At 43.1% G+C, this 15,692-nt stretch overlaps 1 protein-coding gene across 2 annotated transcripts in view; it reads left to right on the forward strand.

The window, feature by feature from the left end:
• Positions 1 to 15,692, forward strand: part of SCUBE1 (signal peptide, CUB domain and EGF like domain containing 1) — a 157,246-nt gene that overhangs the window by 85,136 nt on the left and 56,418 nt on the right. For both annotated transcript variants that reach the window (XM_071551543.1, XM_071551545.1), the window contains one exon: positions 8,112 to 8,228. In XM_071551543.1, the coding sequence (XP_071407644.1) occupies positions 8,112 to 8,228 (117 nt within the window). The remainder of the gene's footprint in view (positions 1 to 8,111; positions 8,229 to 15,692) is intronic.

Consider the following 15,692-nt stretch of genomic DNA (forward strand, 5'->3'; position numbering starts at 1 on the left):
AGCTCTTTCCTCCAGTCTTGTGCCTCCTGAAGGCACCTGGAACATCCCCCAGGGTAACTGTGCTTGTCCTTTTTGGCCAAAGCTGTTTTGAGATCAGATTTTTAGCCCAGTGCCTACAATTGATTTTAATGAGTTACTCATATCATATTAAAAAACCCAACCAACTAACCAACCAACCAAACCCACACAAACTGAGCTTGTCCTCGTGCCTTACAGCATTTTAACATCTGTTGCATCAAACAGGCAGAGAGATTTACAACTCCAGATCTCAGTTTTGCCCATTTGAACCAAAAGTGGTACTGGGCTTCAAATACCTTGAGTCATCTGAGCTCAATAGTCAGACATATGGTATCTTTTCCCAAACCACAGTTAGACTGCTCTGTTCATCCTGGACACCAAGACTGACTTGTCTGGAGCCCCAGGCTGTCTCAGAGGAAGAGAAGTACCTGGTTGTAGCTGTTCCCACACCAAATTAGCAGGGCAGGTACCAGGATGTGTCAGGGCACTGACTGGCTGTGAGAAGCCCTCAGGTGTGAGCTGAACACACTGCCCAGGTCGGGGCAGGAGGGCCATCTGAAACACCATCCTGCTGCTGCAGTGGCTCCTCTCTGAGCCTTCCAGGTTTCATGCAGCTCTTGGCAGAGCATTCCTTGCATTCCCTGTTTCCAGTGAATTGAGATCCTCCTCCAAGTACTGGTATAAAACAGGGATTGCAGAGGGCACTCACCCAGGGTGTGAACTTCCTGTTGCTCATGGTGGGAGTAGAAAGCAAGAAAGCAAGGGGACTTGTCTGAGATGTCTTGGCCACCCTTCTGCCCTTTTTTCTCTGAGTCCACCTGGAGATTCTTGGGATTCCAGAGTTCAGAACTTACAGTGTGGGACTGTGTGGTCTCAAGGCTACAGAATCTCAGGTCTGAGCTTGCAAGGATCTGTGCCCTGTATGAACGTGCACATGAACAGCAGATACAAAACTTGTAATTTCTCTGGTGTTCAGGCTTCTTTTTCCTTCCACCTCTCTGTAGGAGACATTGCAAGATTGAGGGATTTAGTCTCTTCTGCTGATGAGTTTGGTGGAGCAGCAAGAGGGTGTTACAGATTATGGTTTTTGGAATCACAGAGTAACTGTTCTTGGGACTTCCTAGTCCATTGTGCCTGCCTGACCTAAGCTGTTGCCTCCAGTCTGCTGGTTGGTTTGTTAGGAATTTCAGGACTTAATCTCACTGTTTTATCTTCAGCAGACATACAGCTCTCTCTTCATTACAGGAGAATCCACAGAGTTAACCAGGATTATCAGAATCTCATAACTAATTTTCTCCTGCATTGTTTAAAATGGTGGCATATCAATATGGAAACCTTTCTTTGTATATCCTTTCAGTCATCCAAGGATCTCTTCTCTGGGGATTCAGTGTGAATAACCTCTCCAAAACCAAACCTCTGTCTTGAAATACTGTGTAAACCAGACAGGGATTGTGCAGTTCATATGGAAAATGCTGGTCTGTAAAGTCAGATTAACTCATTATTGCCTCATGAAAGTGTTCCACTCTTGGGGCCAGTATTGATAACCAGTAAGGGCTTGGGATTCTTCAGTTTCCACAAACGTAAAAGCATAGAAAATGTGACCTAACATGGCATTTAACGCCGTAACTCCCAAGCATTAGAGTGAAGAGTGTTGGGAGCTCTGATTTGCCATCAGCAAATTCCCACAAGCCTTAGGTTGTTTCATTCCAGTGTGAATTAAAGAACAGATTCTGCAGACTTCATCCTGGGTGTCTTCCAAAATGGAATGAGTGTTTCCAGGTGATGGTACTGCCAGTTTTGTGTCTCCCAGAGCAGGGAGGTGGCTGAGCTGGTGTTTGTTTCCAAGTGTTCCTCCAAAGCAGTTACCTTGTGTCGTAGTTGCACCTACCCAGGGTCACTTTGAGCCAAGAGCACCTTTTCAGTATGTCCTTTAGTCCCTGGCTTTGTTGTGCTGCCTCCCAGGACTCTTTCCAGTGACCTAAAACACAGCTTTATTTTTCTAAATGGCTTTTACCTGGCTTAGAACTGCTCTCTGACAGAGAGTGTTGCTCTGAATGCATCACAAGAGTGTTGCTCTGAATGCATCACAAACTTTGTTGGGCTTTAACCTGTGCAGAATTTAAACCACACTATTAAGAGGCACATTGCTGGGAGGCTTCTCTGGCTCAGTGAGTGCTGTGAGACCAAGGCCTTGCTTTAACTGCCTCTGTCAGTTCTGCTTTGCTGTATGAAATCATAGCAAACAGGGAAGGAATCCCCGAGGTCATTCATGCATTCTCTCTCTCCTAAGGGCAGGTCCTTTCATCTCCAGTTATCGTCACTTTCATTCAATGAGTTTGTGAATGGTGTGCTATTTCCTGTAAAAATCCCTTTTCTTCCTTGCTTTGCTGATGAGAAAGACTGACCTTATCCAGAACTCGGAGCAATACCTTCCATTGTTTTGCTTTTCCATTTTAAATGAAAGGATTTGTCCAAGGTCAGAGATAATGCTCCTTCAGAGCATTTCAGTTTTTCTCAAGTGCAGCTTTTCTGTCTGGAAAACACACCATTTTAAGGGTGCTAATTTTAAGGGACCAGACTGGACTCACAGAACACCTGACCCACTCCCAAGTGTTGTTCCCTAAATATGCAGCGTTCCCTGAGGAGGAATCTGATCTTCACACATTCTCTCTGTGTCGGAGCAGAATTCTCATCCTATTTTCATGCAAATAAAATTCTACCAATCATGAAATTGCAAGGAAATGAGGAGACAAGCATAACGAAGGGAAGAATTCCACATTCTGCAAGTTCCCCTTTCTGTCTCACCTTTTTCATTGCCTGAATATGAAGCTCTTTCAGCTTCTCCTTCATCTGTTCACAGCTATTTGTTTCCTTCATTATCCGCCTGTGAATGCTCTTTCTCTCTCCTTTCAGCATCACAGAGCGTCATTTGCATGACAATGGCATCGTTCTCCCTTAGCTGAAAATTGAAATATTTCAGTTGTGTGTTTAGTTTCTTCTGGTGCTTGTTGTCCCCTGGGTGCCTCCCTGTGCCCTGATCTCATGGCACACAGAGCATGTCCTGCCACTTGCTGTAAAACTCCTTTATGGGTGGCAGAACAGCCTTATCCTTATCCTGAGTTCTCTGTCTTGTGGCTTCCTTACTCACATATTCCCTCTCAAGATCAGTTTATAATCCACAGAATATTCCTTTTTAAAAGTTGCCTAAGTTTTAATCTCTTCCAAGTTTCGGGCTTTCAGAATTTGTGTAATTTTGCTCAGAATTTGAAGGGGATCTTTGGGGTTTTTATTCAGTTTGGGCTTTTATGCACTGACTTGTCCCTTTGTCTGATCCCCGAATTTAAGACATTTATTCTGAGCATAACATCCTGGGTTCAGATCCTGGGTAAAATTAGGGTCAGGTGCAGAATATGATTCCACTTTGCTATTACTCATAACTTCCCTTGGGTTGTGACCTCACTAGTAGGACTTGAAAGCTGCTCTGAGTTCAGGCTGCTCCCTCACGAACTGCTCTTTGGCTGGCGCAAAGGTTGGCTCAGGACAGGCTTCTCTAGGATGGCAGAGAGTTTGGGAGCAAAGCCCAACCACCCTATTTCTGCTGCCCCCAGTGAGCTTTAGGCTGCTGCAAAGGGATTCCAAATAAAGGCAGCTGGGCTTGCTTGCTTGCTTTACCTTGCCCTGTGGTCAGTGTTACCATGTGGGCAATCATGGGAACTAGCCAGGGGAAAAAAGCAGTTTTCCACTCTGATGTCTTCCTTTTGGCTGTACTTACAGCTTCCATGTCAGTCTTTTACAGAAATGTGGCAAACTTAGGAAATATTCTCTCTTCTGGGGTCCTGCCCTCTCTTATTGCAGCTGCAAAATCTGCTTTTCCTCTGCACGAGGCCTTAAAGCAGGAGGTCAGTCCAGCCTTCCTCTCTGACTCAGAGATGGCACTCCTTAGCTCTGCAGAACTTTTTCATTTCATTTCTCCCAAGAACAGCTTTTTCTGAGCAAGAAGGTGCCACTCAGTGTCCCTCTCATGCTTTTCCTAAGAAACAGATGCTGCAAGGCTGCCTTCAGTGTTGGGGATGACTTCAGTGGCTCCCCTCTCCATTTTCCCTTGAGGTTTTATATATTTGTTTTCATTACACCTGGCCACTTGTGTCTTCTGCCAAGACTTCTTTGTACACACAGCACTGAAAACAGCCCTTTCATTTACAGTCGTTTTCTGCTCTTTCCAGTCACTGTGTTGTGATCGAGAGTTGGAGGACAAAGAGGGTTTTTTGGATCCTGTTGACTTGAGATTGCCATTCTGGGCAACAAAAGAGATGAGCTGTTTGCCTTGTGTCATTTTGTTCTGCTTTGCACCATATCTCAGTTCCTATAAAACTGCTTTGGATCTTAGTTCAGATTGAACCAGGCTGCCAAAAGAATATACAGAGTTCAAGATTTGCTTGGTCTTTGATAACATCCTTAAAAATCATGTCCTGTTCTTTTGTTCATGAGAGAAACTGAAGTCACAAAAACTGGCTTTATGAAATAATTGACTACTTCAAAACAAAAAACCAAAAACCCCCAGACTGGATCAGACGCTTCTATTTTAAATGGCTCTGTTTACCTGTCTCATAAAAGAAGCTGAAAATTAGTGTTTCAGAAATGTCAGTATCCCATAGTGGAAGGGGCCATTGTTAAAGCAATAAATATCCTGATGGAGCAAAGCAGAGGTCGAGCATATTGGTAATGATTTTAGTAATTTCTTGCCTATGGATCCATTGAGCAGATATGTGAGAGATTATTCCAGAATTAGGAGCTTACACTGGAAAAACACACTGAAATCTCTCCCAAACTGCCACAGGTAAATAGATGTCCTTTTCTTTAGATCCTTGTTTCTGTCTGGGTTTTCTGGTAGGAATTCAAGCAGGGTGTAGGTGAGGCTACAAACATCACTTTAAATTAACAGTGAAGTCTAATTGTTACAAGTTTGTCATCATCAGAAGGAATCTAAATGGCAGTGACATGGCACTGCTTTACTTGGGTCTGACAGTTCTCTTTCTGCTCCCTCATCAGAACAAAACAAAACAAACAAACAGAAATGTGCAAAAAAGTTTGAAGCAAACAAACAATGCTAAAATGTCGAGGTTGTCTTTCACAGAGAAAAACCCCAGTGAGAATGGTCTGTAGGATCAGTATCACCATGAAGGCCTGATGCAGTTTTTTACATCTGTTTTTTCCCTTCTCCAATGTGATAAAATGAAAATAAGTCATTTGCTTCTGCTCTTTGTGTTTGAGGTGTAAAAGTTGTATTTGCTTTTCAAATCTACACTAAAGTTTGGTAGTGCTGAGGTGAAGAACCAGTTGTGACTGTCAGAAATACAGGTGGTCATGCACTTGGGCTGTGTTGTCTGCAGACCTCAGCCCTTCCCTTTGATGTGGCTCCCAGGACCTCTTTCCCACATTCCCCTATTCATGTTTGCTTTCTTTTGCCAATGTTTTCTCACGACCTTGAGTTTAAGGAATTTCATCAATACATCCCTCCAATAATCCCAAACGTTAGAGGTGCTGTCACATGTCCTCTGGCTCACTTGGGTCTTCATTCTGTGAGGGGTTTGGCACGTCTGAAAGTCAGAGCTGTTGGAAAGCTGAAGGGTGTTTATCTCTTTTGGTTTGTTTTACTAAATCTGTGTGAAAATAAGAAAAGCTGGCTTGATTCCTTTTATTTATATGTAGAAATAACTCTTGTTCACTGAATGACCCTTATCCTATAGATCCAGTCATCCATGCCATGGGAAAAAAAATTGTTGTGTCTATTCATTTTGCCTGGATGTCATCCAGGAAGCAGAAATATTGCTGCCTGTGTTCATCTTGTCTTGATGAGCTCCAATAGAGGAGTCTCCGTGTGCCAAAGCTAATCTGCTAACACAAGATTTACTGCTCCTTGCAGTGCCATGCCAGAGTCATCTCCAGTGCTTTCCCTGCCTTTTAGCCTTACCTCTGCTCCTGGCAAATCATCCTACCCATGCACAGTGCCCAAGGAAAAATTTGGAAATTATCTGAAATATCTTCCCTTCTCTGAAAGAGAAAATTATTTGGTACATTGGCCTACACATGCACAGACTCACACACATCAAATGGAAGTGCCAGCACTGTTGTTTGCAGCAGAATTCACCAAGCAGCAGTTTCAGGCTCTGAGTCTATAAAACCGCCCTTCCCAGAGGAGTCAATGAAAGTCAGAACTATATTATTAAACATGTAGGTGTCTAACTGTTTCTAATTAAACCTTCAGGTTCTGAAGCCATAGCTGAGGTGAGCAAGAGCTCTGCCTGAAAATGAGGAGCTGCAGCCTCAGAGAGCTGTTCCAGGAAACATGTCAGTCCTGTGCCTCCTGGCACTTACATGCAAGTCTATTTGTACACTGATTGCTCTTTCTAATTAACGTTATTACATGGCAAACCTGGCATAAAAATCCCAAATCTGTCCAGAGCAGCATCTGCGAATGTGTGTGAGATGCTGTTACTGCAACCCCTTGCTCTCAGGTTTTCCAAGAGTGTCAGGAGCTCATTCCACAGCTGATGTAGAGACCTGTGCCAGAGCAGAAGGGGAATAACCCCCACCAAGAAAGAGTTACACTTTTTTTTTTTTGTATTTTGAAGCAGTGAAGTCCCTCCCAAGGGCCAGTCTAAGTTCACCTTGAGGACAAAGGAGAGGCTGCTTTAAACTCAAAATCTTTCAGTACTAGTCAGTTGAAAGCTAAGACTGTTCTGTTCTGTGTAAATAATTTTTGATCAGTGTACTGTTCTAAGGCAATTCCCAATTAGCATACCCTATAGCTTATTGTCAGGCCCTGTCCACAGGGTACAATCGGGACACAGGCTGTGAATATTCAGCAATAGGAGCCTGGAAATCTGAGTAAATCATGACAAAGCCTCTTTAGGGAGGGAGGTGAGCTTAGCAGAATAATGGAAATCTTGGGGGGCAGTGGGGTATTTTAATTTAATCAAAGCCAGAGCAACTGAGAAAGATACTATTAAAAGGCCTCACTCTCTGCAGTAAATACCTCTCAGTTCAAACTGACATGCTAAATTGGCATCCTTGCACCCTCTGTAGTGTGGATCAAAGCCAAGTTAATCATTTCACTTGCCTTTTATCTGTTTGAGGGGGGTGTGAGTGTGTGTGAGCACATGTGTGTGCACGGTGTGTGCATGTCCTTACCTGAGCACCTGAAACCAATGGCAGCAAGGGAGGGGTTTGCTTTCTTTGTGAGGAAGCTCAAGAGTTACTTTGTTTTTAATGCAGGGGTGCCTGAGAGTCAGTGCCCAGTGTAGCCAGAGCTCAACAGCATTTCAGCTCTCCCTGGCCTGTTTGCCCAGCCAGCCTTCTCCATGCTACAAGCACTGGGAAATTTCAATGACACAGCTTGGAATGGGTTCAGTGACCTCAATTATGCCCTCCCACCCACTCCAAACTCCTTTCAATTTGCAAAAAGCTTTAAGTGGACAAAACCCAGATGCCTTTTGCTTGTAGTTCAGTAAGAACAGATTGGGCATGTAGATTCTTGTCAAAGTGATATATGTAGTTCATTTTCCATTAACTCTTTCTGAGCTAAGGATTTTAAATTGGCAGCTCCAAGTCTAGCATGCTGCTTGGCTTTCTGCTGGTTTTAAAGTTCATCTGAAAGTAAAGCCTAAAAGGGCTCAGCTAGACCATGGACTGATACAAAACGCACAGAAGGTTTGGTTCTGCTTTTAAAGGCAATCGCTTGTTTTTTTCTTTCTAAACTCGTTTCATGCATAATAATCCATTCTATTGTCTAAGGGAGTTGGAAAGTGAATATAATAATTATAAATTGAATATAATAATTATAAATTGAATATAATAGTATATTATAAAGTGAACGTAATTTGTCTTGGGAGGAGAAAGAAGTCATGACTTGTGGAAATGGTTTCCCAGTCCAAAGTGGGCCCTGCTGACCTTGAGAGCTCGCTTGGTTGTCTCGCTTCAGCTCACACACAGCCCTCAGTATGTGGTGACAGTGCCCCAGTGGCTGTCCCTGCCCCTGCCCATCTCACTCCAGCCCTCTCCCTCTCCCCCTCTGTGCTCGTGTCTCCCTGCAGAGACCTGCGCTGTGAACAACGGCGGCTGCGACCGGACGTGCAAGGACACGGCGACCGGCGTGCGCTGCAGCTGCCCCGTGGGATTCACGCTGCAGCCCGACGGCAAAACCTGCAAAGGTCAGCCCTGGGGGCCCCGGAGGCAGCGCTCACCCTCTGCTCCCCCAGCACGCACTGGTTCCAGCAGTGCTGCCCCAGTTAGGGCGCTGCTGGGGTGGGGATTGCGTTGCGTTCAGTCTCTTTCTCCAGCCCTAAGTTTTCGGTGTGTCCCTCCCAACGTGGCGTGTTCTGTGAGTCCCATCGTTTTTCTGTCTGTTCATTAGAGGGATTTTATTACTGCAAAGGTAAAGGTCAAGCTGCTTGGAGCCGAGCAGAGATGCAGAGGAACAACTCTGGGCTGCAAAAAGCCTTTAGTTTCAAAGTCGTAAAACTTCAGTCTTGCAGAGGGGTCTGAATTTGTATATTGAAAAAGCAAGTTAAGGTTCTCAAGCAACACTTTGTTACCTCCAGATAATCAGCTGGTAAGGACAGGTAAGGACAGGTATTGCTCAGAAAAACCCAGACGCTTGTCCATTTCTGCCCCTTCAAAAGCCTTTAGTTCCAAAGGATATTCTTGTAAAACTTCAGTCATCCAGAGGAGTCTGAATTTGTGTATTGAAAAATCAAGTTAAGGTTCTCAAGCAGTACTTTGTTACCTGCAGAGAATCAATCAGCTGCTTATCACCAAATAAGGACAGGTATTGATCAAAAAAACCCAGACACTTACTTACCCATTTCTGCACCTTCAAAAGCCTTTAGTTCCAAAGGATGTTCTTGTAAAACTTCAGTCATGCAGAGGGGCCTGAATTTGTCTGTTGAAAAAGCAAGTTAAGATTCTCCACCAACACTTTGTTACCTGCAGATAATCAGCTGGTAAGGACAGGTATTGCTCAGAAAAACCCACTTATCCATTTCTGCACCTTCAAACATAAGTAATTACAAAGGAAAATCAGAGTGACATTTACCAATGTATGGCCCTAACCACGGAACTGATGCCCAGATTTTTACTGTTCCAAAGGCAGCACTTGGTGATTTTTTTCCTTCATGGATGTGTCAATACTGAGGTCAGGGGAAGAGGGGACAGAAAAGAGCATCTGATACCACTGTCACCATCTGCTCTCAGTTAAGGAGACAGGGACAGGTCTCAAGAGGTCCCTCCAAACCACCCTGAATGGCACATGAGTGGCTTTGGATACATGTTGGGAGGACCATCCCATCCATCAGCCACTGTCCCATCTCCCTGTGCATCCTTTGGAGCTTCCTTACAGGGAACACATTCACATCCAGGAGGACATTGCATGGATTCTTGTCACAGAGAACACATTTTGTCACTCAGGGACTTAGCATAAGTCACTTAACTTGCTAAGAAATTATTTTGACTTTTTTTCCTTCAGAGTAACAAGAAATGTCAGAATATCTTCAGTCCAGGGCTTGATGTTACTTAAAATAGTAAACCCTACAAAAATAAACAGAAAATGTGTGGTTTCCTCTTGCTCCAGGCTGAAAAATCCCAGTGGTTGGGCATGATCCTGTTAGTATTTATAGAAATAACAGTCCATTTGCCTGTTTATTTGAAAATAAAACATTTAAGCTGCCATGGCACACAATGTTAATAGTTAAGGGTGAGCTCACATCAAAACTCAGGCATCTCAGTTCAAGCCACAGAAAAATAAATCTTCATTTTTACCAGCAGTACAGTAACAGTGATTGCACCGAGTGCTTGAAAAGGAGGCATTTTAATAATGTAACACACACCTAGGCTTGATCATAATGTTTATTATTGAAACTGTGTCATGAAGAAAAAGAGATTAATTCTAAGTTTAGACGCTTGGCCAGAGAACTAACATGAAATGATATTTATATAACAATCAAGTCCATGGTTAGTCCTATAGACAAAATGAAATACTCAACTGATCCTCAAACCACACACCTGAGTTCCAAGCTCTTTCTCATCTTGCTTTCCCCTTTTTTAGGGGTAGAAAACATAAGAAACAGAATTATGATACTGCAGATTCTTTCTCTCTTAAAACAAGTTTTTTCATAGAAACATTTTAAGAGAGAATGTGTTTCTAAATATGGAAGAAAGAAATGCCACTGTCTTTTGAAGAAGAGATACAGGGCATGTAGGAAAAGCTGAGAGAAGTTGGAGGGAAAATTGATATATTAACTGCAAAATGCAATTGTGGGTTGAGCAAAGTGATTAATATGTTTAGGTTTAATTTAGCAAATACTGCTAACCAAAAATACTGTTTCTGTTGGAAAGTCTGTGACATTTTAGTCCATTTTGGCATCTTTTTCTCTACGACAATTTACATAGTGCAGCTACCATATGAAATGGTGAAGTTGCTTAGATTCAAGAGTTTTAAGTAAGACTCAAAGAGACATCTGAACTTTTGAGCCCTGCAGGGTGGACATTGTGTAATTAATTAATTAATGTGTCATTCCAGCTCACTTGTCAGGGATTTCCTCAGTAGTGTGCTTGTGCCATAATGGCATTTTATAGAAATGTATTGACACTTTGCTTCCTTATTTTTTTACAAGGCAATCACTTAAATTAAAAAAAAAATCATTAAATAAATAAAAATACTATTTTTCTAAATAACAAAAATTTCTAGATGCTTCTGTTGAAAAATCAGGACTAATCTGGCTTAGGAATTGTATAGACATGTAATGGGAAAAAAAGTTTACTGTCCAGAAGTCCACAGATTTTTGTTTAATAGTTTGGAATGAATTGTTTAGTATAGAAGAAAGACAAGGATACATAAAAAAAAACGACAGACAAGTTCTTAAAAAAGAGTATATGCACACATGTTTGATTGCCAAAAGGTGGCAAATAAACCCTATTAAATATAACTAATTGTTCTGTACTTGCAGTTTCCTATTCTGTAGCTCTATCGGAAAAGCTGACATGAATTCCCTGTGGGAAATGAGGATTTATTGTGCCTCAAAGAATCAAATTAATACAGATTGCAGACTGGCTTATATCAAATGTCAATAAACAGGGGGAAATTCGTTGTGGACATTGCTTTAACATGGCATGTGAACAGGTATCTGCATAGCCAGGAGGAAAACTATTGTCACAGACTTCTTGGTTTCTGGAAACTGAAAGAATCTCTTTTATCTCTGACTCTTTCTCCCTTACATATATTACTTACCTGCTCTTGTAGTGAAATAAGAGCCAAAGTGTGTCTGTGGTCTGTGAGAGGGACCTCCAGGTGTATTAATGGTGACTAGGATAGAAGTTCATGAACCTTTTGCCTTTCTTTCAAGGTCAGTCTTGAACTCGAGTCCTCAGCTCAGTTTGACACACAGTGGGGAGTGCTCCTTTATTCCTTCAGCTTTCCTGGCAGCTTGGCTTGTAACAAGCCAAACCACACAGGCTTTTGACAGCCAAGAGAGGAGACATTCCAGGCAGGAAGAGTTTCATGTTCTCCCTCTAATTAACGCTGTTTCACTTCTCCTGCCATTGTGCCTGGGTGATCCCAGCTTGGTGCTCAGCTCATTTGGTGCTGCCCATTATTGTGCCACACTTGGCAAAACACTGCAGTTCATTTCCTTAAATGCCTACCAAGTTATGCTCCAGAATTCAGCTAATTCAGCCAGAAAGGGACTGAAAGGCACAGTGGCCCAGGGTGCTTATTGCTCCTTGCCTCCTGCCCACTCTTTAATACCCCCTGTGTTGTGCATATCAGGGTTCTGTGGTCCTTCCCTCCCTGCTGTGTTGGGTTCTGTGCATCCTTCCTGCTCAGAGCCCTTTTCCTGGGTCCAGTCTAATCTGCCCTCAGTGGGAAGATTCACCAGCCCAGCATTTCACTTGTATTAATAAATACAACTGAAGCAGCTGCCAAAGCAGGATGTTCATTTGTGAAAAACTTGTGAGGTTCAAGAGGACTGAGGTCAGATAAGACTAAGCCCAGAGTTCTGAAGTTGGTTTAGCTCCATCTGCCAAACTGGATCAGGCAGTAAAGGTCAGTCCCAGAAGGATGGGAGATGAGGGGAGCAGAGGAGAATTCTTCCCCTAGGACTGGGAATGATGGCAAAATATGATGTCTGAGACACCCAGGGTCTTCTCTTTGTGCTTCTTTAAGAAGTGAGTCAGAGCAAGAGGAGGGGCCACAAGCTCCTGGCATGGTAGGGAGTGTAAGACCAGTTGTGTGATATGCTGCATTTCTGCCTCAGGACTTAAAAGCAACTGTCCCCAACAATAATGGACACAGAGGTGCTGGGCAGGTGCAGCACTGGCTGAGCTCCTCCAGGGAAGTGGCAGAGCAGAGACAGTTTTTAAGCAGGAGGGGAGAAGCATAACTGGATTTCTTAGGGTCACGGAGCAAAAGCCACATTGAAATATTACTTATCTATGAGTTGTTACCTGGCTTTGCCGTGTCCCTGAGGTGTTTTGTAGCAGCAAGGTGTGTGTTATTTTTCTGAGCTAACTTTGTATTTTACATCATTTCATTTGCATCTTGTGACTGTCACTGGGAAAACTTGACAGTGGTATTTTGGGCATGCTGGGCTGGAATGTGGCTGCTTTCAGCAGCAATGTGAGGTTATAACCTGCCAGCTGGGACTGAATGCAGCAGGATTCATTCCTGTGCCCAAACAGGTCTGTGTGAAGCTCAGGTGACCCCACAGATGTGTATTCAGGAGGCAGAAAGTTCCCTTCCCATCCCCAGGCAGAGCAGGGGCATTTATTGACTGTGCAGCACCGAGTGAGCCCTCCCGAGCCCTCTGGCATCTTGTTTGAGCAGAGCAGGGCTGTGCTGGGGGCTGTGCCTGCAGGGCAAACATTTCTGCTTTCTGCTGTCTCATTGTCATGGTGACCCAGCACTGTGCTCTGCACACCCCGGGGCAGCAAAGCAATGTGGCCCTGAGGGGCTGAACCTTTGGCTGTGCTGCAGGGGGAGCAGCAGAAAGGGCCGAGTGCCCACCCAGGGTCCACTCAGCTCTGTAACCCCCCTTGTCACCCAGCAATCCATAAAGGAGACAGACACTAAGGAGAAACTTCACCCAAGGAACTGAATCAAAGTCGATTTGAAATGAAAGAGAAATTTTGCATTGGCTGTATTAGGTTGGCATAGTAATTAATTTTTTTTCATTTTCTTAATTGCAGCCTATTACAGCAGAAAAATGCATTTTAAATGAGTTTTGGATACACACACACACATTAAAAAAAGAACTCCTGAAAGCGAATTAAATTTAGGAAATGGAATTGTTTCTGTGAGGAAAGAGTTTGTTACAGAAGGAGTTTTAATGAAGTATGTCATGTTTTGTTAAATATGAACTGAAAGGTTTGATTAAATTAAATGCTTAAATGCCTAAAATTAGTGCTTGGTACAAGAATATGCCTCGGATGTTGAAGGCTTTCCTCTCTTTTCATGCAGAACACAGTAAGTGAAAAGCTCACAGTGAACAGCTTTTCTGGCCAATTTGGCTTCATTTCCTGGCCACAGAGTGTCTGAGAACAGTTATGATTTCCTCCATCCTTCCATTAATCCAAATTACTTACAATTTGTTTGGGTTTTCCCCCTAAATTGGATTAAATTGACTAAAGCTTTTAGAATTGCATCTTGTCAGTCTCAATCAATTCCTATGAAACTGGAAATGTTTTCTCTTTTTTTTAAAAAAAAGGAACATCAGAAAGAGCACAGGTTATTTTTGTTATCTGTTATTAGTAAGATGCAGTTGTTAATCTGGTGCATGAACTATGAGCTTGCCTGAATTATGATAAAACATTTCTTTGACTTGATTGATTAGGGAAGTCTCAGAGTGGTGGGGTTTTTTCCCTGGTTGCCTAAATGCAATGTTTTGCAGGAGGAGTAACCTGTGATAAGCTCAGGTTTGTTGGGTTAATATCCCTGGTCAACTTGACATTTTTTTTACATCTTAGTAAAACTCTGACAGTAAAATACATCCCTGTGCAAGGCAACCTCTCTGAAATATGTGCATCAGTCAAGCTTGCACCAAGGCAGGTAAAACTTCAGTGGCACATTGACCCCACTTTGCACAGGCCCTGGGACATACAAAAAGGTCTTTTTCCAGCCCACCTTTCTCTAGGGACATAAAGATTTATTTATTTTTAACGCATTTGAAGAGGTCAGTTCAGCTCCCTCCACATCAGACACGTTTTGTGGGCAACAGAAGCATTTTGAGCCATGACAAGCCTTGGAGTCTAGCAAAAGAAACTGAGGGAAATACAGGACTACTCTCAGCAGATCTTAACTTACAATTTTAGTCTCTCTGCTGCAAAAAAACCTGCCAGATTTTGCAAATGGAAGCAGGTTGAAATACTTAGACCCTCTCTAAAGAAGCTGACCCAAACTGATAGGCTTTAACCATGATTTTGGGGAGTGCCAAGTGCTACCAAAGTTTTTAGCTGATGGCTCAGATACACTTCAGACTTTTCAGAGGGAAATTTCTCAGATGTTCCAGAAAATTGAATGCTCATGGGATTTCGAGTAAGGAAGCTCAGGAAAAAAGGCATTGAAAATTACTATTAATTTTTAAAATAGAGGTTGTCATCCTCTTTGTGCAGCCCACCCCTTCTGGGGTCCTCCATTTGATCCCCCTGCTGTGGATCGCTGTGGAAAATGTCTGTCCTCTCTCCTGTGCATCACCTCTCAGTGGGCATTACATTTGATTTTGGGCCTTTTCCTTCTCTCAGGAATCCCTCAGTGAACTGTGGTTTAGAGCACTGCCCAAAAAACAAGTGACTCTATTTGCTATATAGGAAAAATGACCCTATTTCCTATATGGGAAAAATGACCCTATTTGCTATATAGGAAAAAACCCCACATCATCCTTTGGTAATTCCTGGTGGGATTAGAGGTCTGTACATCATATGGCTGAGCTGCCTCCTATTTGTACAAGCTTAGAGACCAGTGCACTGGGAAATAACATGGAGCAGCTGGCACCCTCTGAGCTCATCTCTTCCCACAATAACCTGCTCCTAAAGCCATGGGAATAGTCTAATCCCAGCCTATGGGGTGACCACTTCAGTTGCCTTGAAAATATCCCTGAGCTGAGTTTTCCACTTCCCTTCAGAGTCTGACTAGTGAGCAACAAAGTGACTCTGCCTAAGCTCAGTAAGAGAAGCAAAATGCAAGGAAAAAGTGGTGTTAATACAGTGGATGTTACCAGAGGCAAAGAGGCCTCTGTTCTCCCCTCACATGTGAAAGCCAATGCAGGACACAATCTGGGTCCCGCCCTGGTTTCCCTCTACTTTCTGTGTAACTCCCTCTGGAAAACATTCTACTGCAGAGGAATTCTTCACGTTTATCAGTGGCAAGGCCATAGCCTGCTTGTCAGAGCCAGTCCACAAGTGTCCAGAGTCAGGGGATAGAATTCTAGAGGTTAGTTATTAGAGTATGTTTTGCCTTGTAACAGCCCTTAAGTGTTTGCTGAAGTGGTTTATTCTGAGCCATTCGCTGTCCCTGATGGTTTTCTCATCAGCTTAAGCCAAGAGTAAACTTCCCAATAGTCAAATCAAGATCTAGTTTTCATAATTCATTAAAAGCAGCTTCACTTCTATTAGACTCACTCCTCACA

The sequence above is a fragment of the Pithys albifrons genome, chromosome 3 (genome assembly GCF_047495875.1).
Source record: "Pithys albifrons albifrons isolate INPA30051 chromosome 3, PitAlb_v1, whole genome shotgun sequence".
NCBI classification, from domain to species: Eukaryota; Metazoa; Chordata; class Aves; order Passeriformes; family Thamnophilidae; genus Pithys; species Pithys albifrons.